The sequence below is a fragment of the Rhinoraja longicauda genome, chromosome 30 (genome assembly GCF_053455715.1).
Source record: "Rhinoraja longicauda isolate Sanriku21f chromosome 30, sRhiLon1.1, whole genome shotgun sequence".
NCBI lineage: Eukaryota > Metazoa > Chordata > Chondrichthyes > Rajiformes > Arhynchobatidae > Rhinoraja > Rhinoraja longicauda.
Genome location: NC_135982.1, coordinates 9,905,472 through 9,931,883, shown reverse-complemented (window position 1 = coordinate 9,931,883; position 26,412 = coordinate 9,905,472). Strand labels below are relative to the sequence as shown.

The 26,412-nt window shown below is 47.6% G+C and overlaps 1 protein-coding gene across 8 annotated transcripts in view; it reads right to left on the bottom strand.

Moving 5' to 3' along the window:
* agrn (agrin) overlaps positions 1-24,688 on the bottom strand; it is a 519,366-nt gene extending 494,678 nt beyond the window's left edge. For 5 of the 8 annotated variants that reach the window (XM_078425210.1, XM_078425212.1, XM_078425211.1 and 2 more), the window contains exon 1: positions 24,125-24,687. In XM_078425210.1, the coding sequence (XP_078281336.1) occupies positions 24,125-24,334 (210 nt within the window). In that variant the 5' untranslated portion in view covers positions 24,335-24,687. Of the gene's footprint in view, positions 1-24,124 lie in introns of all 8 variants that reach the window. The other 3 variants (XM_078425207.1, XM_078425208.1, XM_078425209.1) reach the window with 1 other exon arrangement.
* Between the last annotated feature and the right edge of the window lie 1,724 nt (positions 24,689-26,412).

Here is a 26,412-nt window from a genome sequence, read left to right as displayed (position 1 = left end):
GTTTCCCACTTCTTTGCAGAATGTGTTAAACTTATTGTTTGATTGTACTCGTGTGGTATGGTTTACCTGGATAGCATGCAAAGCAGAGTCAGAGTCATACAGTGTGTGGACACAGGCTTTTGGCCAAACATGTCCCATCTACACTGGCCCCACCTGCCTGCGGACAGCTCGTATTCCTCCAAACCAATCCTATCCATGTACCTGTCTAAATTATTCTTAAACGTTGCGATAGTCCCTGCCTCAACTACCTCCTCTGGCAGCTCGTTCCATACACCCATACACCTTTGTGTAAAAAATGTTACCCCTCAGGTTCCTATTAAATCTTTCCCCCCTCACCTTAAAGCCATGCCCTCTACTTCTTGATTTCCCCACTCTGGAGGAAAAAAGACTGTGCGCTTACCCAATCTATTCCTCTCATGATTTTGTACACCTCTATAAGATCACCCCTCACCCTCAAAGTTTTTCCACTGTATCCGAGTACATATGACAATAATAAATCAACGCTAATCCCTTGCATTGGGTTTCAGCATTCGATTCCCCAGTAAATTAAAATTAAATTGCTTGCTCCCATTTTGCTTTGTTGGCTGATTTGCAGGTGTAATGGCAGCTCATTTCTCTCTCGGATACCGGCGTACACGCTGATCACGATCAGCATCCACACACACGTCTAAGCGCCGCAAATAGATTCACGGTCGATCCCAGAATGTACGCAACCAATCACCCTCAGCACAACCACTTTCTCTTGTTCCATTGCTCGCATCATTAGTATAACAGGTATAACAGAGCTTTATTTGTCGTTCGGTACCGAAGTACCGAACGAAACTACATAGCAGTCATAGAAGAAAAAAAAAGAACACAAGACACATGACCCCAACACAGACGTCCATCACAGTGACTCCAAACACTCCCTCACTGTGATGGAGGCAACAAAACGTCCCCTCTCTTCCCCACGCCCACGGACAGACAGCTCGTCCCCGACCGACCCGCACAGTCCCCGCACCGGGCGCTGAAACGTCTCGCGGCCGAACCGGGCGATGAAAGGCCCGCGACCAAGCCTTGCGCAGCTAAGTCCCGTGGCCGAGCCGCACCAGCGATGTAAAGCCCCGCAGCCGAGCTGCACCGGGCGATGTTAAGTCCCGCAGCCGAGTTGCACCGGGCGGTGTTAAGCCCCACAGCCGAGCTGCACCGGGCACTGTTAAGCCCCGCAGCCGAGCTGCACCGGGCGATGTAAAGCCCCGCAGCCGAGCTGCACCGGGCGATGTTAAGTCCCGCAGCCGAGCCGCACCAGCGATGTAAAGCCTCGCAGCCGAGCTGCACCGGGCGGTGTTAAGCCCCGCAGCCGAGCTGCACCAGGCGATGTTAAGCCCCGCAGCCGAGCTGCACCGGGCACTGTTAAGTCCAGCGGCCAAGCCGCACCGGGATGTAAAGTCCAGCGGCCGAGCCGCACCGGGGGATGTAAAGTCCAGCGGCCAAGCCGCACCGGGGGATGTTAGGCCCCGCAGCCGAGCCGCACCCCGCGCCGTGAGGAAGAGAAAAGTTCCCCCCCCCCCACACCCACCCACACCACCACCCCCTCCCACACATACACAACCAAAAACATATATATAAAAACCATCCCAACACCGACACACAACAAAAAATGGAAAAAAAAAAGACGGACAGACTGCTAGTCAGCCGCTGCCGTTAGGCGCCGCCATCTTGAGTACCTCACAGTCTAAACTTTATCCCTAGTTATTTATGATTTAAACAGTAAATACCGCTTCGGGTTTGATGTTACCGCTGGCCGGCCAAGTTTCTTTGCATAACTAAGATGGGTAAAGCCGACGGGCTTAGCTGCTGATGGTCACGGCCTTGCCAAAACCAACAAAAACGGCATCCACTGCTCGGTACACAGCTGGGTCGTGGCCTGCTAGCCAACAGGGACCACCGTGAAGAACAATGGAGGACCCGGTGGGGGGGGGGGGGGCGTGAGCGGTGGAACAATGGAAAATGGGGACGCGGCGTGAGGGGGGGGGGGGGGGATGATCAAAGGGGAAACTGGCAAAGGGGGGAATTGGGGATTTGTAACTTTGTAAGTGAAAGAATTTCACCGTGCCTTGTCACGTGTGACAATAAAGTATTCTTATCTATTCTATCATCCTCAACCTGTTCTATCATCCACTCCAAAGACGTGCAGGTGTGTAGGTTAATTGACTGGGTAAAATGTAAAAATTGTCCCTAGTGGGTGTAGGATAGTGTTAATGTGTGGGGATCGCTGGGCGGCGCGGACCCGGTGGGCCGAAGGACCTGTTTCCGCTCTGTATCTCTAAATCTAAAATCTAAATCTAAACCTGTCCCTCCCAATGTTTGAAGTAAATAAAATTAAAAAACCCCACCGTGATAATACAGAACCCCACAGGCCAACCCACCTGTTCAGAATTGGGTGATCTTGGTCAGATTTGGGTAGGGAGAATGGATGGAGGGTGCTGGGACAAGAGGTGAAGGTGGTTGGCAGGGCACTGGGTTGGGAGTAGATTGAATGGGAAGGGGTTGGACAAGGACTTGGTGCCCAGCTAAACTAATTTCCTCTGTCCGACGTGACCCATATCCCTCCACTCCTCTCGTATCCACGTGCCCATCAAAGAGCCTCTTAAATGACATCATGCTGAAGGCATCCACCACTATGTGTAAAAACAAAACACATCTCTTTTAAATTATTTCCCTCTCACCTTAAAGCTATTAAGGGGTTGGACACATTAGAGGCAGGAAACATGTTCCCAATGTTGGGGGAGTCCAGAACCAGGGGCCACAGTTTAAGAATAAGGGGTAGGTCATTTAGAACAGAGATGAGGAAAAACTTTTTCAGTCAGAGAGTTGTGAATCTGTGGAATTCTCTGCCTCAGAGGGCAGTGGAGGCCAATTCTCTGAATACATTCAAGAGAAAGCTAGATAGAGCTCTTAGGGATAGTGGAGTCAGGGGGTATGGGGAGAAGGCAGGAACGGGGTACTGATTGAGAATGATCAGCCATGATCACATTGAATGGCGGTGCTGGCTCGAAGGACCGAATGGCCCCCTCCTGCACCTCCTGGGAAAAAGGAACTGACTGTCTACCCTGTCTATGCCTCTTGCAATTTTATCAGGACACCCTCAAACCTTCGACATTCCAGAGAAAACAATCCAAGCTTGTCCAACCTCTGCTGACAGCTAATATCCTCCCATCCAGGCAGCTGCAGGCTTGGCTGCAGATTTAGGCTCCTGTCCACTCGCTGGCTCCAGGGTTGCGTGTTGTAACCAGAGTCAGTCTCGCAAAAGTGGTGTGACCCAGGATTACCTACACACCTCCCTCCCACCCACCCCCTCCCTCCCTTCCCGACGCCCAAGCAGAGAGGAATGGACAGAGACGGGCCTCGTAAGAGGCATTAAGTTTGAGAAACGGGTGAAATCCCTCGCTCAGGCCTCACTTCAAAGCCAGCGTCATTCTTCCTTTAGATTTTAGATTTACAGATACAGCGCAGAAACAAGCCCTTCGGCCCACCAAGTCCGCGCCGCCCAGCGATCCCCGCACATTAACACTATCCTACACTCACTAGGGACAATTTTTACATTTGCCCAGCCAATTAACCTATATACCTGTACGTCTTTGGAGGAAACCGAAGATCTCGGAGAAAACCCACGCAGGTCACGGGGAGAACGTACAAACTCCGTACAGACGGCGCCCGTAGTCAGGATCGAACCCGAGTCTCCGACGCTGCATTCGCTGTAAGGCAGCAACTCTACCGCTGAGCCACCGTGCCGCCCTTGATGGGAAAGCTGCAGAAAGCCTCCCCTCAGCCTACCTTTCAGTATTGTCCTATCCCCCACAGCTTTGCTGCGATGTAGTTGCTAGGCTACAGCCGCGGATGGGCAAGGCCAAGCATGCAGCTGTTCAATGGAAGGCAAGACGCCAACAAATTACCTGTGAGAAATCCATTCCAGTTGCACCAGCTCACTAGCACGACAATGTTGTGATTTGATGCGGGCAGGTACCGGGCCTCCCGAGGTGTCGGGCCACACATGTCGGGCCGTCACAGCATGCACGCGCCCCTCACCACTCTGTGCACTCTGAGCCCAGTGTCTCCATCTTCATAGCGGAAGATTAATTTACTTTCCATCTGTCTGCTTCGAAAGTAAGTTATTGCTTTGCAAAAGCAGTGAAGATTTGACGAGGTAAAGTAATCACGGAAATTCTCGCATGGCAGAGAGAGTCACACTGGTCTGGTCACAGATAATCTGGTTTTAAATATATTGTTGTTTGTGGGAGCTTCGCATGTGACAATGATCAACATCTTATATATATATTTGGCTATATTTAAGAGGGAGTTAGATGTGGCCCTTTTTGCTAAAGGGATCAGGGGGTATGGAGAGAAGGCAGGTACAGGTTACTGAGCTGGATGATCAGCCATGATCATATTGAATGGCGGTGCAGGCTCGAAGGGCCGAATGGCCTACTCCTGCACCTATTTTCTATGTTTCTATGTTATACACCGAGGGTGGTGGGTGTATGGAATGAGCTGCAGGAGGAGGTATTTGAAGCAGGTACTATCACAATGTTTAAAAAAACATTTAGATAGGTACATTGATAGGATAGAATTACAGGGATATGAGCAGGCAGGTAGGACTAGCATAGATGGGGCTTGTTGGTCAGTGTGTGCAAGTTGGGCCGAAGTGCCTATTTCCACACTGTATGACTATGACTCTATCTCAAAATTACCTCACTGTCTGCAAAGTATATTGACTAAATAATTCCAAGTCTTTTACCTGGCACATCACATTGCTCCATATCAATTCCCTTTTACATGCTTATCAAATTTCCTCTTTACATAATGGTTCATTCTGTCCTAGGCACTCGAGTTGAAGCATTGAATGCTACTTCACCTCTGTGCAACATTCCAACGAACTTTCCCTCCAGCTTTTCTCTCCCACTCTGGAAAACCACCATCTCGGACAATGGTCAAATTTCGAAGGACTGTCCAGCAAAGTAACATAAACCTTCGGCCCACCTTGTCCAGGAAGATCAGCCTGGTGGAATGGAGTCCGAGTTGACGTGCCTCCAGTTGGGGTGGCGATGGAAGGTAACTGCAAGTAGGCTTCACCCCACCCTCACACCATCCAACAACGTCACTGGGCCAAGGTCAAGAAACTGGGGCTGGTACTTGCCTTGCCAATGCCACTGCCAACTCTGGCATCTTCTGACCTTACCATGTAGACCATCTCCCTCATCACAGTCACTAAACCACTGGGTTGGGGCTACTCAGAGCTTAATATGCACATTAGGGCGGCACGGTGACGTAGCGGTAGAGCTACTGCCTTACAGCGCCAGAGACCCGGGTTCGATCCTGACTACGGGTGCTGTCTGTACGGAGTTTGTACGTTCTCCCTGTGACCTGCGTGGGTTTTCTACAGGATTTTCATGTCCTCCCACACTCCAAACACGCACGGGTTTGTTGGTTAATTGGCTCGGTAGAAATGCAAATTGTCCCTGGTGCGAGTAGGACAGTGTTAATGTGCGGGGATCGCTGGTCAGCGCCGACTCGGTGGGCTGAAGGACTGGTTTTCACGCTGTATCTCCAAATTACACTAAACTCCCTCAAAGTTCCCCTAAAACATCGAGTGCCATTGGGTGAATGTGTCAAGTGGAAGAGAATACATCATGCAGTAATTAAAATTAGAGTCATCCATTTCTGTGGCGTCTTTCACAGACTTCTCAAAACCCTCCCACAGCAACTGAGGCATGTTCAAAGTGCAGCCACCATTATGATGTGGTAAACAAACGCCACCCGTGAAGACTCCACAGGGACCTTTTTGCATTCACTTGACAGATAAGTGACCAGAGAATCTATTTTCCTGACTGCGTTTATGGGATATGATTGACTTGAATATCCCCACGAAGCTCCTTCAGAATAATGTAATAGAATCTTCTACAACACACTAGAGGACTGAGAGAACCTTGGTTTAACGGTTCATCTGAAGGATACCACTTACTCAGCACCATACTGCCAGCAGTTCAGATGTTTCTCAGCTCGGGTGTGGGATCAGAACCCATAACCTTCTTCCCAAGCATCCTTCACACCCCAGTATGGGAAAACGATTAGCTTCCCACTACTGCACAACACAGTGCCCGTGACCACTTTAAGGTCCTAGACCTAGCACTGAAGTCCAAATAGGTCCTCAAGCCATCAGCACCAATGATGAGTCGTGTCGTAAGGAACTGCAGATGGTGGTTTAAACCGAAGATAGACACAAAAAGCTCACGCCAGCTTTTTGTGTAGCATATCCAATGACGGTCTGCTCCAGAGTTCTACACACACTTGATTAAAAAAAAAAAAAGAATAAGCATGTTCTGCCCTTTGTTGTCAATACTTAGTAGACTACCAGAAACCTCATACTTCCTTAGAGGGTGCTAGACACAAGGAGAGGTTGGATAAAAGACAGTCACAACATGTTGAGGTAACTCAGTGGGTCAGGCAACATCTCTGGAGTAAAGGAATAGGTGACGTTTCGGGTTGAGAACCTTCCTCAGACTAACTTGGATTGTTTTCTCTGGAGCATTGGAGGTTGAGGGGACAGTCGACAGAAGTAGAAATGATGAGACACAGAAAAGGTAGACAGTCAGAACATTTCTTCTCTCTTCCTCCCCCCCCTTCCCCCCCCCCCCCCCACCAGAGTGCAAATTTGATTACATACAGAGCCATAGAGTATGGAAACAAGCCCTTCAGCCCAACTTACCCATGGCGACCAAGGTGCCCCATCTCAACCCATTCCTTCTCTCCAGAGATGCTGTCTGACCCGCTGAACTACTCCAGCTTCTTGTATCCATCCCCATGTACACTAGTCCCACCTGGCTGTGTTTGGCCCACATCCCTCTAAACCTATCCTATCCATGTACCCCTCCAATTGTCTTTTAAATGTTGTTATAGTAGTGTCCAGAACAAGGGGCCACAGTTTAAGAATAAGGGGTAGGCCATTTAGAACTGAGATGAGGAAAAAAACTTTTCAGTCAGAGAGTTGTGAATCTGTGGAATTCTCTGCCTCAGAAGGTAGTGGAGGCTAATTCACCGGATGTTTTCAAGAGAGAGTTAGATTTAGCTCTTAGGGGTAAGGGAATCAAGGGATGTGGGGAGAAAGCCGAAACGGGGTACTGATTTTGGATGATCAGCCATGATCAAGTTGAATGGCGGTGCTGGCTCAAAGGGCCGAATGGCTTACTCCTGCACCTATTTTCAACGTTTCTATTGTCATGTGTACCGAGGAGCAGTGAAGGGCGTTTGTTTACAAGATATGCAATCAAATAAAACTAAAACAGGAGCACAATCAGGCAGTACACAAGTACAATACGTAGTGCACAGTGAAAAGTACCAGAGTGCAGGATGTAGTTTTACAGCATTATACAGGAGAGAAAGTCCAATGACCACAATGAGGTAGGCTGAACGAATGAGACAACACCCTAGCTTACAGGAGCACCGTTCAGTAGTCTGATAACAGAGGGGAAGGTGGTGTTCCTGAATCAAGCAGTGCATGCTTTAAACCTTTTCCATCTTTTTTAAAACTTTTTTATTTTAATTTTAAAGAGATACAGCGCGGAAACAGGCCCTTCGGCCCACCGAGTCCGCGCCGCCCAGCGATCCCCACACATTAACACTATCCTACACACACTAGGGATAATTTTTACATTTACCCAGTCAATTAACCTATATACCTGTACGTCTTTGGAGTGTGGGAGGAAACCGAAGATCTCAGAGAAAACCCACGCAGGTCACGGGGAGAACGTACAAACTCCTTACAGACGGCGCCCGTAGTCAGGATCGAACCCGAGTCTCCAGCGCTGCATTCGCTGTCAGGCAGCAACTCTACCGGCTGCGCCACCGAATCTTCTGCCTGATGTGAGAGGGGACGAGGGAATGACTGGAGTGTGATTCATCCTTGATTATGGTGGCCGCTTAACCAAGGCAGTGTGTTTTGTAGATGGAGTCAATGGTGAGGAACCTGGTCCATGCGATCGACAGGGTTACATCCATAACTCTGCAATATCTTGCGGTCTTGGGCAGAGCTGTTCCCAAATCAAGTTGTGGTACAACCCAACGATGTGCGTCTGTAGAAGTCAACAAGAGCATCTGTAGAAGGAGATATGCTGAGCTTCCTTTGCGTTGGAAGGAACTGCAGAAGCTGGCTTAAGCCAACGATAGACACAAAATGCTCCACAGCAGGACACGTAGCATCTCAAGTGAGAAGGAATGGGTAACGTTTCGGGCCGAATCTGAAGAAGGGTCTCGACCTGAAATGTCAGCGATTCCTTCTCTCCATAGATGCTGCCTGTCCCGCTGAGTTACTCTAACATTTTATGTGTATGGTGAACTTCCTTAGTCTCCAAAGGAAGTGTTTTTTGGGCCATTTTAGGACTTAGATGTTTCTTCACTCAGTGGGTTGTGAACCTGTGGAACTTTCTACCCTGGAGGTTCAGTCAAAACAGGGATCAATAGATTACCAGATATGGAGGGAATCAAGGAGTATGGAGAGAGTGCAAGAAAATAGTGTGGAGGTAGAAGGTTGGCCACAGGTTTTACTGGCCGGAAGACCCAGCTCCCACTCCTATTTTTTCCGTTCTTTTCCGAGTCAGAACCTTTGGGCGGAAGACACCTTTTCCCACAGAGCTGTAAAGATTTATTATGTTATTAGAGTCAGTAGAGTTTAATTGTGATATGCACCAGGAACGCAATAAAAATTATTCTTTCTGCACAGGCAGCAGTCAGCTTTACAGGCATTTTAATGTATAAAGTAAATATCCAATGATCAATAAATAATCAGTAATTCTCGGTAATTGGGCCATTATAGTGGAAGCAGAAGTACACAGTGCAACCAAAACAAAGTCCGTGGTGGATCGTTGCTGAGGTAAGGGTTGGGCACTTAGTGAGTTAGTGGGAAGAAGCTATTCTTGAACTTGGAGGTCATAGACTCGGGCTCCTTTACCTTCTTCCCTATGGTAACAGCAAAGTGAGAGGGTGGCCAGCGTGCTCTGGGTCTTTGATAATACAAGCCGGCATTTGAGACAATACTTCCTGTGGATCTTTTTGATGGCGTGGTGATTGTGGGTGATTTCAATTTTCCGTATATAGACTGGGAATCACATTCTGTTAAAGGGCTGGATGGTTTGGAGTTTGTAAAATGTGTGCAGGATAGTTTTTTGCAGCAATACGTAGAGGTGCCTACCAGAGAAGGGGCAGTGTTGGACCTCCTGTTAGGAAATGAGATGGGTCAGGTGACGGAGGTATGTGTTGAGGAGCACTTTGGGTCTAGTGATCATAATGCCATTAGTTTCAATATCATTATGGAGAAGGTCAAATCTGGACCAAGGGTTGAGATTTTGGATTGGAGAAAGGCTAATTTTGAGGAGATGAGAAAGGATTTAAAAGGAGTGAAATGGAAATTGTTGTTTTATGAAAAGGATATAATAGAGAAATGGAGGATATTTAAAGGTGAAATTTTGAGAGTACAGAGTCTTTATGTCCCTGTTCGGTGGAAAGGAAAGAATAATAATTTGAAAGAGCCGTGGTTTTCCAGGGAAATTGGACACTTGGTTCGGAAAAAGAGGGAGATATACAATAAATATAAGCGGCAGGGAGTAAATGAGGTTTTTGAGGAATATAAAGAATGTAAAAGGAATCTTAAAAAGGAAATTAGAAAAGCGAAAAAAAGATATGAGGCTGCTTTGGCAAGTAATGTAAAAGTAAACCCCAAGGGGTTCTACAGATATGTCAATAGCAAAAAGATAGTGAGGGATAAAATTGGTCCATTAGAGAGTCAGAGTGGACAGCTATGTGCTGAGCCGGAAGAAATGGGGGAGATATTAAACAATTTCTTTTCTTCGGTATTTACCGAGGAGAAGGATATTGAATTATGTGAGGTAAGCGAAACAAGTAGAGTAGTGATGGAAATTAGGAGGATTAAAGAAGAGGAGGTACGGACACTTTTGAAGAATATAAAAGTGGATAAGTCTCCAGGTCCTGATAGGATATTCCCTAGGACATTGAGGGAAGTTAGTGCAGAAATAGCAGGGGCTATGACGGAAATATTTCAAACGTCATTAGAAACAGGGATGGTGCCGGAAGATTGGCGCATTGCGCATGTTGTGCCTTTGTTTAAAAAAGGTTCTAAAAGTAAACCTAGCAATTATAGACCTATTAGTTTGACGTCTGTGGTGGGAAAATTAATGGAAAAGATACTTAGGGACAATATATATAATTATTTGGATAATCAAGGCCTGATTAGAAACAGTCAACATGGATTTGTGCCTGGAAGGTCATGTTTGACTAATCTTCTTGAATTTTTTGAAGAGGTTACCAGGGAAATTGATAAGGGCAAGGCTGTGGATGTTGTCTATATGGACTTCAGTAAGGCATTTGACAAGGTTCCACATGGAAGGTTGATTAAGAAGGTTAAATCGTTGGGTATTAATAGTGAGGTTGCAAGATGGATTCAACAATGGCTGAATGGGAGATACCAGAGGGTAATGGTTGACAATTGTATGTCAGGTTGGAGGCCAGTGTCTAGTGGAGTGCCCCAAGGATCTGTGTTGGGTCCACTGTTGTTTGTCATTTACATTAATGATCTGGATGATGGTGTGGCAAATTGGATTAGTAAATATGCAGATGATACTAAGATAGGTGGAGTAGTTGATAGTGAGGTAGATTTTCAAAGTCTACAGAGAGACTTGGGCCTTTTGGAAGGGTGGGCTGAAAGATGGCAGATGGAGTTTAATGCTGATAAGTGTGAGGTGCTGCATTTTGGTAGGACAAATCAAAATAGGACGTACAGGGTAAATGGTAGGGAATTGAGGAATGCAGTGGAACAGAGGGATCTGGGAATAACTGTGCATTGTTCCCTGAAGGTGGAATCTCATGTGGATAGGGTGGTGAAGAAGGCGTTTGGTATGCTTGCCTTTATAAATCAGAGCATCGAGTATAGAAGTTGGGATGTAATGTTGAAATTGTACAGGGCATTGGTGAGGCCGAATCTGGAGTATGGTGTGCAGTTCTGGTCGCCAAATTATAGGAAGGATGCCGACAAAATGGAGAGGGTACAGAGGAGATTTACTAGAATGTTGCCTGGGTTTCAGCACTTAGGCTACAGAGAGAGGCTGAATAGGTTGGGTCTTTATTCTTTGGAGCGTAGAAGGTTGAGGGGGGACTTGATAGAGGTTTTTAAAATTTTGAGAGGGACGGACAGAGTTGACGTGGGTAGGCTTTTCCCTTTGAGAGTGGGGAAGATTCCAACAAGGGGACATAGCTTCAGAATTGAGGGACAAAGGTTTAGGGGTAACATGAGGGGGAACTTCTTTACTCAGAGGGTTGTGGCTGTATGGAATGGGCTTCCGGTGGAAGTGGTGGAGGCTGGCTCGATTTTATTATTTAAGAGTAAATTGGATAGGTATATGGATAGGAGGGGATTGGAGGGTTATGGTCTGAGTGCAGGTAGATGAGACTAGGTCAGGGAGAATGGTCGGCGTGGACTGGTAGGGCCGGACAGGCCTGTTTCCATGCTGTAGTTATATGTTATATATATATGTTATAATACCCATGATGGATCAGGCAGTGTCAACCACTTTCTGCAGCCACGTTTGTACTTGGCTATTTGAACTCCCGAAGCAGGCCTTGACACAACCGGTCAGTACGCTCTCTACCGTATACCGGGAGAGGTTGGATCAGAGTCTTTAGCAACGTGCCGAATCTCATCAGTCTTCCAAGGAAGTGGAGATGCTAAAGTGCTCTCTTTGTGACTGCATCGGTATACTGGGCCCAGGCCCCCTCAGAGACATGCACGCCTGGGAACTTTTTAGATTTTTATTTAGATTTAGAGGTACAGCGCCGAAACAGGCCCTTCGGCCCACCGAGTCCGCGCCGCCCAGCGATCCCCGCACATTAACACTATCCTACACACACTAGGGCCAATTTTTACATTTGCCCAGTCAATTAACCTATATACCTGTACGTCTTTGGAGTGTGGGAGGAAACCGAAGATCTCAGAGAAAACCCACGCAGGTCACGGGGAGAACGTACAAACTCCTTACAGACGGCGCCCGTAGTCAGGATCGAACCCGAGTCTCCAGCGCTGCATTCGCTGTCAGGCAGCAACTCTACCGGCTGCGCCACCGAATCTTCTGCCTGATGTGAGAGGGGACGAGGGAATGACTGGAGTGTGATTCATCCTTGATTATGGTGGCCGCTTAACCAAGGCAGTGTGTTTTGTAGATGGAGTCAATGGTGAGGAACCTGGTCCATGTGATCGACAGGGTTACATCCATAACTCTGCAATATCTTGCGGTCTTGGGCAGAGCTGTTCCCAAATCAAGTTGTGGTACAACCCAACGATGTGCGTCTGTAGAAGTCAACAAGAGCATCTGTAGAAGGAGATATGCTGAGCTTCCTTTGCGTTGGAAGGAACTGCAGAAGCTGGCTTAAGCCAACGATAGACACAAAATGCTCCACAGCAGGACACGTAGCATCTCAAGTGAGAAGGAATGGGTAACGTTTCGGGCCGAATCTGAAGAAGGGTCTCGACCTGAAATGTCAGCGATTCCTTCTCTCCATAGATGCTGCCTGTCCCGCTGAGTTACTCTAACATTTTATGTGTATGGTGAACTTCCTTAGTCTCCAAAGGAAGTGTTTTTTGGGCCATTTTAGGATTTAGATGTTTCTTCACTCAGTGGGTTGTGAACCTGTGGAACTTTCTACCCTGGAGGTTCAGTCAAAACAGGGATCAATAGATTACCAGATATGGAGGGAATCAAGGAGTATGGAGAGAGTGCAAGAAAATAGTGTGGAGGTAGAAGGTTGGCCACAGGTTTTACTGGCCGGAAGACCCAGCTCCCACTCCTATTTTTTCCGTTCTTTTCCGAGTCAGAACCTTTGGGCGGAAGACACCTTTTCCCACAGAGCTGTAAAGATTTATTATGTTATTAGAGTCAGTAGAGTTTAATTGTGATATGCACCAGGAACGCAATAAAAATTATTCTTTCTGCACAGGCAGCAGTCAGCTTTACAGGCATTTTAATGTATAAAGTAAATATCCAATGATCAATAAATAATCAGTAATTCTCGGTAATTGGGCCATTATAGTGGAAGCAGAAGTACACAGTGCAACCAAAACAAAGTCCGTGGTGGATCGTTGCTGAGGTAAGGGTTGGGCACTTAGTGAGTTAGTGGGAAGAAGCTATTCTTGAACTTGGAGGTCATAGACTCGGGCTCCTTTACCTTCTTCCCTATGGTAACAGCAAAGTGAGAGGGTGGCCAGTGTGCTCTGGGTCTTTGATAATACAAGCCGGCATTTGAGACAATACTTCCTGTGGATCTTTTTGATGGCGTGGAGGTCAATACCCATGATGGATCAGGCAGTGTCAACCACTTTCTGCAGCCACGTTTGTACTTGGCTATTTGAACTCCCGAAGCAGGCCTTGACACAACCGGTCAGTACGCTCTCTACCGTATACCGGGAGAGGTTGGATCAGAGTCTTTAGCAACGTGCCGAATCTCATCAGTCTTCCAAGGAAGTGGAGATGCTAAAGTGCTCTCTTTGTGACTGCATCGGTATACTGGGCCCAGGCCCCCTCAGAGACATGCACGCCTGGGAACTTTTTAGATTTTTATTTAGATTTAGAGGTACAGCGCCGAAACAGGCCCTTCGGCCCACCGAGTCCGCGCCGCCCAGCGATCCCCGCACATTAACACTATCCTACACACACTAGGGCCAATTTTTACATTTGCCCAGGCAATTAACCTATATACCTGTATGTCTTTGGAGTGTGGGAGGAAACCGAAGATCTCGGAGAAAAAACCCACGCAGGTCACGGGGAGAACGTACAAACTCCTTACAGACGGCGCCCGTAGTCAGGATCGAACCTGAGTCTCCGGCGCTGCATTCGCTGTGAGGCAGCAACTCTACCGCCTTGCCACCGTGCCGCACGAAGCTGAATAACTTGAAGCTATTGACTCCTCCACCCGAGGACAACAATCAGTTGCTTGGTCTGGCTGACGTTGAGAGCAGAATTGGTGTCCTGGCACCATTCAGATTATCAATCATAGGCTCAGTGCAATTGACTTTTGCATCTGACGAAACGTTAAAGTACACCCATCACTTCGCCGTGAGCTGACCCTCCCAGTAGCCGTGCAAGGACATGTTCTGTATTTGGGGAGTAGGAAATTCCCCTCCAATTCCTGCACCTGGGTAACTCAGGTGGCACAGCAAAAGAGCTGCTGCCTGACAGCAACAGACACTCGGGTTCGATCCTGACTACGGGCGCTGTCTGTACGTTCTCCCTGTGACCTGCATGGGTTTGATCCGGGTGCTCCGGTTTCCTCCCACACTCCAACGACGTGCAGGGTTGTATCCGAATTGCCTTCTGTAAACTGTCCTTAGCGTATAGGATAGAACCGGCGTACATTGATCATTGGTCAGTGCAGATTTGCTGGGCCGAAGAGCCTGTTTCCACGCAGTATCACTAAACTAAACAGTCTGATCCGAAAGCAGACTAATTGGCCATGTTTCTCACGCAGACCATGGGATCTTGCTGTGCACAAACTGGCTGCTTTATTTGTGAAACATTTTGAGACATCTGGGGAACGCGACAACAGGCCACATGAAAGGGAATCTCTCTGCGGCCCTCACAGTTCCCACCCCAGATCTCTCAAGAACTCGCCCACAGCAAGGTTAAGATCACACTGCCTTAACTGCAGCTCATAAAAAAAGCTGTCCCTTGGGGTGCTTGTTCCCATCCTCTCACTGAAACCCAAGCCAGCTTCGGAAATCAGGCTGCCTGACAAGTATTCAGGAGGGAGTTTGCACTTGGGTATGGCGCTGTGTGACATATTACATTACATTTAATGTCACGTTACTCTGAAAGTCTCGGGCCACAGAGAGCTGGGTGGTCACGTTTCCACTGGTGTTCGAATCAGCATTGCAAGAACAACTTCTTCCCCGTGGTCATCAGACTCTTGGTCAGACATATCTCCCATATGCTAGAGATTAATTTGAGCGATCTTCCAATCTACCTCACCATTGCTCCAACACTTTTTTTTTTTTTAATTGCACTTTTGTTTCTATAACACTAACACTCTTATTTTCTCTTTTTGCACAATTGGATGTGTTCACCTCTGGTACGATTTGCCTAGATAACATGCAAAACAAACAAAGCGTTTCACTCTATCTCAATGCAATTTGCTGTCATAAACTAATACCAATCCAATTTAGAAGATTATTGAATCTGGTTCTTTAGCTTCCTCGGACAGCTTGTTCCAGGTACGTGCCACCATTTGAATGAAGAATCTGCCCGAGGTCCATCTTGGGTTTTTCCTCCCACACCTGGAACCTATGGCTTAGTCCTCCACCAGGTTGTCCTTGGCTCTGGGAGTTTGCATTTTATCCATAACCCTCATGTCATTCCAGAACCGCATTAATGCTCCCGCGACCCAGGTTCAATCCTGACCCCAGGTAATGTCCGCGTGGAGTTTGCATGTTCACCCCGTGATTTTTCTCCAGATGCTACGGTTCCCTCCCACATTCCAAAGACGTGCGGGTTTCTTTAGGTTAATTGGCCTCTGCAAATTGCCCCTCGTGCGTCGCGGGTGGATGCAGAAAGTGGGATAACATCGAACTAGTGCGAACGGGTGTGATCAATGGTTAGTGTGGATTCTATGGGCCAAAGGGCCCATTTCCATGCTACATCTTTCAATCAAAGAGAGAGAGAAACTGAGAACATCCTTTCCAGGAACGATGCCTGGATTAGGAGGTATTAGCTAGAGGGTGAGGTTGGACAGAGTTGGATTGCTTTCTCTGCAACAACGGAGGTTACGGGAGATTTGATATCAGCAGATAAAATTATGAGAGGCATAGATATGGCAGACAGTCAGAACCTTTCCCCCAGGATAGAAAAATCCATACACCCTAGTTGGAAAAGGTGGTGAAACAAAATGGACGGTTCAGCAGTCGAGTTGCTGCCTCACAGCGAATGTAGCGCCAGAGACCCAGGTTCGATCCCGACTACGGGTGCTGTCTGTACAGAGTTTATACCTTCTCCCCGTGAGCTGTGTGGGTTTTCTCCGAGATCTTCGGTTTCCTCCCACACTCCAAAGACGTACAGGTTTGTAGGTTAATTGGCTTAGTAAATGTAACAATTGTCACTAGTGTTTGTAGGATAGTGTTAATATGCGGGGATCGCTGGTCGGTGCGGTCCCGGTGGGCCGAAGGGCCTGTTTCCGCGCTGTATCTCTAATCTAATCTAAACTAAACTATTATCACCACTCGGATGTCGTCTGGGTTTGTGGCCTTGAGTAGAAGGGAGAGGTTGGATAGGCTGGGGCTTTTTTCTTTGGAGCCTGAGGGGTGAAGTTATTGAGGTCACAAGTTCATGAGGGGCATGGATAAATTGAATGTGTAGAGTCTTATTCCTAGGGCAGAGGATACTAAAGGTAGAGGGATTAGGCTCAAATTGAGAGTGGAGAGATTTAAGAGAGACCACTTTTTCCACTCAGAGGGTAGTCCAAATCCAGAATTAACTGTCACAGGAAGCTATGGAAGTGGACACAATTACAACTCTTAACAGATACATGTATAAAAAGGGTTTAGCCAAATGTATAATGGTTGGGTTCTGACTCAGCAGTCAAAGAACAGGACAGTGGTACAGAGGTAGAATTGTTGCCTTACGGCACCAGAGATAGGGGGTTCGATCCTGACTACGGGTGCTGTCTGTAAAGAGTTTGTACGTTCTCCCCGTGACTGCGTGCGGTTTCTCTCAATCCTCCGGTCTCGCCCACATTCCAAAGACGTGCAGATTTATAGGTTAAATAAATTGTTTCTGTAAATTGTCCCAGTGTGCAGGATAGACCTAGTATACGGGCGATCGTTGGTCAGCGTGGACTTGGTGGGCCAAAGGGCCCGTTTCCAAGGTGCATCTCTGAACTAAACTAAAACATTGCAAAATGTCTACGTGAACATCTGAACCACCTGCACATTGAAGGCTATGAACCAATTTCTGGTAAATAGAACAGTGAATGGGGACTGAATGGTCAGTATAGAAACAATAGGGTGAAGAGGGTGCTTCTGTGCTCTATGGGACTACGATGATCACTCTCAGCAATGATCCCTCAACAATAAGTGCACACAATCTGGTTGGAAAAGGTTGTGAAAAGTCACCACTCAGACATGGTCTGGGCTTGAGTTGTTACCCTCCGTCCCCCCCCGTCCCCCACCCCTCCAGCTGCCAGGGTAGTTAGAACATAGACCAGGAACAGGCCCTTCAGCCCACAATACCTGTGCCGAACATGATGCCGTTAAACTAGTCTCATCTGCCTGCACATGATCTGCCTGCACAGGAACAATGTTCCCAATGTTGGGGGAGTCCAGAACCTGGGGCCACAGTCTAAGAATAAAGGCGGCACGGTGGCACAGCGGTAGAGTAGCTGCCTTACAGCGAATGCAACGCCGGAGACTCAGGTTCGATCCTGACTACGGGCGCCGTCTGTACGGAGTTTGTACGTTCTCCCCGTGACCTGCGTGGGTTTTCTCCGAGATCTTCGGTTTCCTCCCACACTCCAAAGACGTACAAGTTTGTAGGTTAATTGGCTTGGTATAAATGTAAACTGTCCCTAGAGTGTGTAGGATAGTGTTAACGTGTGGGGATCGCTGGTCATTGCCAACTCGGCTTGTAGGTTAATTGACTGGGTAAATGTTTTTTAAAAATGTCCCTCCGTGTGTGTAGGATAGTATTAATGTGCGGGGATCACTGGGCGGCACGGACTCGGTGGGCCGAAGGGCCTGTTTCCGCACTATATCTCTAAATCTAAAACAAAGGGGAGCCCATTTAAAACTGAGGCGAGAAGAAACTTGATGATACGGAGCGTCTTGAAAAGTCTCAATACACCGAAATATTTAAATGCTAGCCAAAATCTCTCAATAGCTATCTAAAGAAGTCCCGAGGAATTGACAGCGCCAGAAACGTGGCGACTCGTGTGTACTGCCTCGGACAGGTCTCCTGTATGATTTTATCGGGTTGCGTGCAAAACAAACCATTTCACCAATAAAGTATCGTTGAATAATCGAGAAAAATTATTAACTTGCTTTTACACGGCACTTTTCAAAGTTCTCTATTGAATGTCCCTCATCAGTGATGTTAGTTTCCTAGTCACATGTAACGTTTTCCCATTGCTGTTTGCACAAGGCATAGCAAGCAACCGATTAAGTCTGAAGAAGGGTGTCGGCCCGAAGCGTCTCCCGTTCCTCCTATCCAGAGATGCTGCCTGAGTTACCCCAGCATCTTGTGCAATTTTGGATACCAGACACATTCTGACATACCTATCTCTCTCTCTCTCACACACACAAACAACCACACTACTAATGACACCCTCTCCGCCCACCCAATAAGCCTTACAAAGATACACGCACCTATACCCTCCTATTTCCCACCCTACCGGGACGTTTGATACACCCAATACCACACAGAGGTATCCCCCCAGAGTCCAACACCCTTTTCAGATAAACGCAGGCTATCACATCAGGTTCGTCCCTGAACATTAACTGCCACCTAGTTTGAGAAGATAAGTTGGATCAAAATCAGCATTCCTTCCAACAGTGTTAGCAAATATTAATAAATTCCACAATATATTTGACTTCACACTGCCTCAGCACGGTCGCCAGCCTAATCAAGATCCAGTCTCACCCCAATCACTCTCTCCTCCCCTCTCCCACCGGGCAAGAGATACAGAAGTGTGAAAACGCACACTTCCAGGTTCAGAGACAGTTTCTTCTCAGCTGCTATGAGGCAAGTGAACCGTCCTACCGCAACTAGAGTGCGGTTCGGACCTCCCATCTATCCCATTGGAGACCCTCGGACTATCTTTAATCAGACTTTACCTTGCATTAAACGTTATTCCCTGCGTCCTGTATCTGTACACTGTGGACGGCTTGATTGTAATCATGTACAGTCTTTCCACTGACTGGATGGCACGTAACACTTCAATGTACACATGACAATAAACTAAACTACAGCTTCACCAAGAGTGGACGAGGCTCAAGGCTGAGCCCCAACAGGTTTTTTTTCAGTGCAGTCCTGTGTGGCCATGTTGAATTATTTCAGTTCTGCTCAGCCACCTGGGCAGATAATTGAATCAGTGCAGCCGAGAGGGGAGGGAGGGGGATTAAACAAAAGATAAAAATCAGGTGCAGTATCACACTCAATCAGTGCGTCCACAGGGATAAGCGGAGTGAGGTGTGTAAGAGTGGGCTATGTTGGCTCTATGCAGCTGGCCTTCTGACAAATGCAGTGGAGACTCGCAAAGAACAGAGGAAGGGTCTCCACCCGAAACCTTGCCCATTCCTTCTCTCCAGAGATGCTGCCTGTCCCGCTGAGTAACTCCAGCATCTTGTGTCGATCTTCTAGTACAGCACAAGGAGTAGGCCTTTCTGCCCACCCTGTCTGTGCTGACCATCATGCTAATCCTACGAAACCCACCTGTCTGCACGAGTGATCTGGATCACTCCTCTCACTGCCTGTTCACATGGGTGGTAGAGTGGTTGGGGAAGGTACCATCCTATCTATCCGGGGAAGGGAGGAGCGGAGTGCACTGGGGGGAGAGGAGTGGGCACCAAGGGAAGTTCCCACCGGGTCTTATCTGAACAGTTGCTTAAAACACAGAAACAGTTCAGTTCGAAGGGTCTCGACCCAAAACGTCATCCATTCCTTTTCTCCAGAGATGCTGTCAGACCCGCTGAGTTACTCCAGCTTTTTGTGTCAATCTTTCAGCTATCCACAGACCAGCCAAAACCAAAAAGTGTGTGGGAAGGAACTACAAATGCTGGTTGACACCCGAGGTAGACACAAAATGCTGGAGTAACTCAGGTCAGGCGGCATCTCTGGAGAAAAGGAATCGGTGACACTACGGGTCGAAACCCTTCTTCAGACGGGTTCTTCAGTCTGAAGGAGGGGTCTCAACCCAAAACGTCACCCACTGCTTTTCTCCAGAGATGCTGCCTGACCTGCCAAGTTACTCCAGCATTTTGTGTCTAGACCAAAGAGTTCAGAGTGGTTGGTGAATAGGGATCCCACCAGACACCATCAATAAATCTCACTGCTTGTAAAGTCTACCAACTCACTGTCCAGTTCTGAAGGAAAACTCAGGCTCCCTCAGTCAGAAGCCAGAACCCAAGGTCAGCCAGATACGACTCTCACAAAGTAATTACCTTCCACAGTGATGTCTTAATACTTTTTTGTGCGTAAAGAAACAAATTGTGTTTATCACAGCACCTCTCAACATCTCAAAGATTCCCACATGCAGCAGAGTGCTAGAAGTGTAGCTACTGCTGTAAAGTAGGACACACAGCAGCCAACTTGAGGACAGCAGTGTGATAGGAACCAGGGCATCTATTGGTGATGCAAGAAAACAGACACAAAGTGCTGTAGTAATTCTGCGGGTCAGGCAGCATCCCCGGAGAACTTGGATAGGTGACATTTCAGGTTGAGACCCTTCCTCAGTCTAATAGGACAGATCAGTGTGGGTAGGAAGGAACAGCAGATGCTGGGTTGCACCAAGGATAGCCACAAAATGCTGGAGTAACTCAGCGGGTCAGGCGGCATTTCTGGAGCAAAGCTAGATGCGGGAAGATTGTTCCCGATGTTGGGGAAGTCCAGAACCAGGGGTCACAGCTTAAGGATAAGGGGGAAGTCTTTTAGGACCGAGATGAGAAAACATTTCTTCACACAGAGAGTGGTGAGTCTGTGGAATTCTCTGCCACAGAAGGTAGTTGAGGCCAGTTCATTGGCTATATTTAAGAGGGAGTTAGATGTGGCCCTTGTGGCTAAAGGGATCAGGGAGTATGGAGAGAAGGCAGGTACAGGTTACTGAGCTGGATGATCAGCCATGATTATATTGAATGGTGGTGCAGGCTCGAAGAGCCGAATGGCCTACTCCTGCACCTATTTTCTATGTTTCTATGAATAGGTGACGTTTCGGGTCAGGACCCTTCTTCAGACTTCTTCATTCTGACTCAGGGTCTCAACCCGAAGCGTCACCTATTCCTTTTCTCCAGAGATGTTGCCTGATCTGTCAAATTACTCCAGCATTTTGAGCCTATAATAGAACAGATCAGTCTGAAGAAGGGTTCCACCCATTACCTTCACCTATCCATGTTCTCCTGAGATGCCGCCCAACCCTCGCGGAGCTATCCCAAGAGTCAATTTTTGTAAACCAGCATCTGCAGTTCCTGGTTCCTGAATCTATTGGTGACGTTGTGTAGATTTACCAAGAGAACAAAGATCACCTTTCTTCAAAGTCGTGCCCTGGGATGTTTTAGTGAGATTGGACAGTCCCCTCCATTGCAAGACACCGTCAATATTGGTTTGGATAAGTGCCCACAAGCTGGCACAGTGTATAAAACCATGAGAGGAATAGATAGAAACATAGAAAATAGGTGCAGGAGTAGGCCATTCAGCCCTTTGAGCCAATATGATCATGGCTGATCATCCAAAATCAGTATAGACAATAGACAATAGACAATAGGTGCAGGAGTAGGCCATTCAGCCCTTTGAGCCAATATGATCATGGCTGGTCATCCAAAATCAGTATAAGAAAATAACTGCAGATGCTGGTACAAATCGATTTATTTACAAAATGCTGGAGTAACTCAGCAGGTCAGGCAGCATCTCGGGAGAGAAGGAATGGGTGACGTTTCGGGTCGAGACCCTTCTTCAGACTCAGTACCCCGTTCCTGCTTTGTCCCCATATCACATTGATTCCGTTGGCCCCAAGAGCCATATCGAACTCTCTCTCGAATACATCCAGTGAATTGGCCTCCACTGCCTTCTGTGGCAGAGAATTCCACAGATTCACAACTCTCTGGGTGAAAATAGATCAGGTAGATGCAGAGAGTCTCTTGCCCAGAGTATGGGGAATCGAGGATCAGACGACATAGGTTTAAGGTGCGGGGGAAAAGGTTTAATAGGAATCTGAGGGGTAACTTTTTCCACACAAAGGGTGGTGGGTGTATGGAACGAGCTGCCAGAGGATGTGGTTGAGGCAGGGTCCATCACAACGTTTAAGAAACAGTCAGACAGGTACATGGAGGGAACTGCAGATGCTGGCTTAAACCGAAGATAGACACAACCATCTTCAGTTTGAAGAAGGGTCTCCACCCGAAACGTCACTCAAAGTCTGTAGTCCCTTTTTTTGCTCTGGTTTATTTTCACCCACATGTTTAGACCGTAACGTTGTATCCTTATTGTTTTGATGTGTTTATGCTTTATTCTTAATTGTTAACTGTATGTTTGTGTTGTCATTTGTGAGTGGAGCGCCAAGGCACATTCCTTGTATGTGCACATACTTGGCCAATAAACTCATTAATTCATTCATTCACCCATTTCTCTCCAGAGATGCTGCCTGTCCCGCTGAGCTACTCCGGCGTTTTTGTGTCGATCTTAGGTACGTGGATAGGACCGGTTTGGAGGGATGTGGGCCAAACAAGAGGCAGGTGGGACTAGTGTACCGGGGGGGGGTCATGGACATGTTGGTCGGTGTGGACAAGTTGGGCCGAAGGTCCTGCATCCACGTTGTATCACTCTGTGGCTCTATTCACAAAATGCTGGAGTAACTCAGCAGGTCATCCAGCATCTCAGGAGAGAGGGAATGGGTGACGTTTCGGGGGTCGAGACCCTTCTTCAGACTGTCTGAAGAAGGGTCTCGACCCCGAAACGTCGCCCATTCCTTCTCTCCTGAGATGCTGCCTGACCTGCTGAGTTACTCCAGCATTTTGTGAATCAATACCTTCGATTTGTACCAGCATCTGCAGTTATTTTCTTATACACTCTGTGGCTCTAAGTTTGAAGAGAATTCTCAAACCTATGGCTCAGTTCTTCCCCCGACCCACTACACTGTGGGGTGGAACCAGTCCCAAAGGAATGCTATAGTCAGGCACACTCGCCTGAATAAAAACTGAACAAACTGGTTGTGGCGATCCCAGTGCAGGAATCACTGCTGGAGTTTTTTGTTTTTTTGTTTGCCCTGCAGCGACTGCATTTGGAGATGGTTGTGTGTGAGATTCAGTAGCCCGCAGCCATGTTAATCACAGCACGCTCCTGCCTCTAATCTCTTGCTTGCGGGAAGGGAATAGTTTTGCCCATTCATTGTCACGTTGTTCAAGGAAGGTGCAATCCCACCACAGCCGCCAACCTCTCTCAAACAAAACTTTCGCAGCACTTCAACAAAGCTTTTCTTTGCAGAGTGAGACGAGACGCAACAGAAAACCCGGGGAGGGAAGTGTGATTCTTGTGTGTTTGCAACAAAAGCAACTCTCAACATCTCAAAAATACTGCAACTGTAAAACTCCAGCACTTTGTGTCTATCTTCACACACAGTAAAACGACACACACACACACACAAACGCTAATTAATACATCTCCCTCGGCCCAAATGTTACCTGGAATTGCAGCAGTGTGCATATATATATTTCGAGCTCTGACTGGGGAACAATGCAGTACTGAAATTCCTATGCAACCGGGATAAGGCAATGTGAATAGATTAAGTTGAAGAAGGGGTTAAGCTCCATTCTCCCACTACTCCAACTCTCGGGGATAGTTTGGTCAGTAACTTTTAAACGTGCAGTTATATAGGTGAAGTTATAGAAGGGGTAAGGGCTCCCACTACTCCAGCCTCGGGGGTTGGTTGGGTCAGTAACTTTTAAACGTGAAATAGGTGAAGTTATACAAGGGTTAGGGGCTCCCAAGTTGGGTCAGTGACTGTTAAACGTGCAGTAAATAGGTGAAGTTATACAAGGGTTAGGGGGCTTCCAAGTTGGGTCAGTGACTGTTAAACGTGCAGTAAATAGGTGAAGTTATACAAGGGTTAGGGGGCTTCCAAGTTGGGTCAGTGACTGTTAAACGTGCAGTAAATAGGTGAAGTTATACAAGGGTTAGGGGGCTTCCAAGTTGGGTCAGTGACTGTTAAACGTGCAGTAAATAGGTGAAGTTGTGGAAGGGTTAAGTGAGGGCTCCCATTCTCCCACTACTCCAGCGCTCTCGGGGAGGAGGTAGTTAGTTGGGTCCGTAGCTTTTAACCGCGTTCGGCTTCTCCTTACCTTGCAAGAGTAGGTGTTCTGCACCGGGTCCACGTTCATGATCTCCTCCACCGTCCCGGTCAGAACCACGTCCGCCTCCTTCTCCCGGCTCTGTAGCTTCTTCTCCGGGCACAGGCTACTGCTGGCATGGTGGGCAGCGAGGGTAAGGAGCACAACAAGGAGCAGCAGATACATGGGGCAGGTTGGCCTCTCGGTGCCCTCTCGCTTCATGCTCAACCGGGGAAGAAAGACCTTTCCAAAAGTGCGAGAGGGAGTTTGTTTGTTTGTTTGTTTGTTTGTTCCTCTCTCTCTGCTTAACAAACAAGGGCTCGTTCAACTCGGATGTGTTGGCCTTCTAGGCTGATTGTGGTCGGCAGGTGTACTCAAGGCATTTCATTCCCTGCCAGAGTGTGGGATGGGGAGGAGGGAGAGCTGCCTCTATGTGCAACATCAGGCGGAATGAACGAAGGAAGATAAGTCTCATTCCCTCCCCTCTCTCTCTCTCTCCCTCTCTGTGTGGCTGGGATTTGCATAATCAGATTGCAGTGATCAGTTCTCACTCCCTCTCTCTCTCTCTCTCTCCCTCCCTCCCATTTACACTGTGAACAAACGCCACCCCCGGAAATGCAGCTAAAACACTCCGGCGTTAATCGATAACCGCACGGTGACGTGATACGGCTGCTCTCCACTGACTTGGGAGGATAGAGAGAAGGAAGGGAGAGAGAGAGAGAGAAGGAAGGGAGAGAGAGAGAAGGGAGAGAGAAGGAGGAAGAGAGAGAAGAGAGTGAGAGAGAAGGAAGAGAGAGAGAGAGAAGGAAGAGAGAGAGGAGGAGAGAGAGAAAGGAAGAGAGAGAGAGAAGGGAGAGAGAGAGAGAAGGGAGAGAGAAAGAAGGGAGAGAGAAAGAAGGGAGAGAGAGAGAGAGAGAGAGAGAGAGAGAGAGAGAGAGAGAGAGAGAAAGAGAGAGAGAAGGGAGAGGGAGAATGGAGAGGGAGAAGGGAGAGGGAGAATGGAGAGGGAGAAGAGAGAGAGAGAGAGAGAGATTATGCTGGAGGCTTGCAGGTGGGATTTGGCATATTTTAACTGGTTGCAATGTGTGTGTGTTTCCCTCCCTAACTCCCTCCCTCTCTGTCTGTCTCCCCTCCTCCTTCCCCCCAGCCCCGGTGGGGGGGCATGCACGATCACCCCACAAGGCGTGTCTGTGTCCCCTTTGTACCAAAGCTTCTCAAGAGGGCCAGCAGCGAGCGATGGGCAGAAGGTAGGTTCGGATCGGCCCCGCCCTGCCCTGCCCACCCTCAACAAAAACCTTCAACAGCGTGAACTGCCTTTTAAAAAAATTTCAAAACTAAACTTGATTCATAATAACAATACATTCAAAGAAGTAGAAAACAGTTAATCAATTTTTTCGTTTCATGAAATGACAACTATATTACATTTTTTATAGATCCACAGACTAACACACTGCTGACAAAACACCAAACCTCAAAAACCTCCAAACATCACTGTCTTTCCAAAAATAGACCCCAAATGCTGGAGTAACAGAACACCAGGCAGGATAACTGGAGAAAAGGAATAGTGGACGTTTCGGGTTGAAATTCTCCAGAGATACATAGAAAATAGGTGCAGGAGGAGGCCATTCAGCCCTTTGAGCCAGCACCATTCAATGTGATCATGGCTGATCATCCACAATCAGTACCCCGTTCCTGCCTTCTCCCCATATCCCTTGGTTCCGCTAGCCAAAAGAGCTCTATCTAACTCTCTTTTGAATACATCCAGAGAATCGGCCTCCACTGCCTTCGGAGGCAGAGAATTCCACAAATTCACAACTCTCTGGGTGAAAATGTTTTTCCTCATCTCAGGAGCAGAAAGTGGTCAGTCAACCCTTCAAGCCCTCTGTACGATCATGACTGGTCTGTGCTGCTCTCAACTCCCTTTAGAATTAGTCACACAGCGCAGAAAAAGGCCATTCGGCCCAACTCGCCCATGCTGACCAAGATGCACCATCTACTGACCCGCTGAGTTACTCCAGCATCTTGAGTCTATCTTCGGTGTAAACCAGCATCTACAATTCCTTCCAACTCACAATATTACCAGTCTGAAGAAGGGTCCCAACCCAAAATGTTACCCATCGTGTTCTCCAGGGATGCTGCCTGACCTGCTGAATTACTCCAGCACTTTGTTTGTTTTTTTGTAAATTAGCATCTGCAGTTCCTTGCCTCTGCACTATATTACGATCCTGATCCAGGATACAGACAAGCTTATCAAATCAATCCAACCCTATCAAGCATCATATCACTATATTACCATCCTG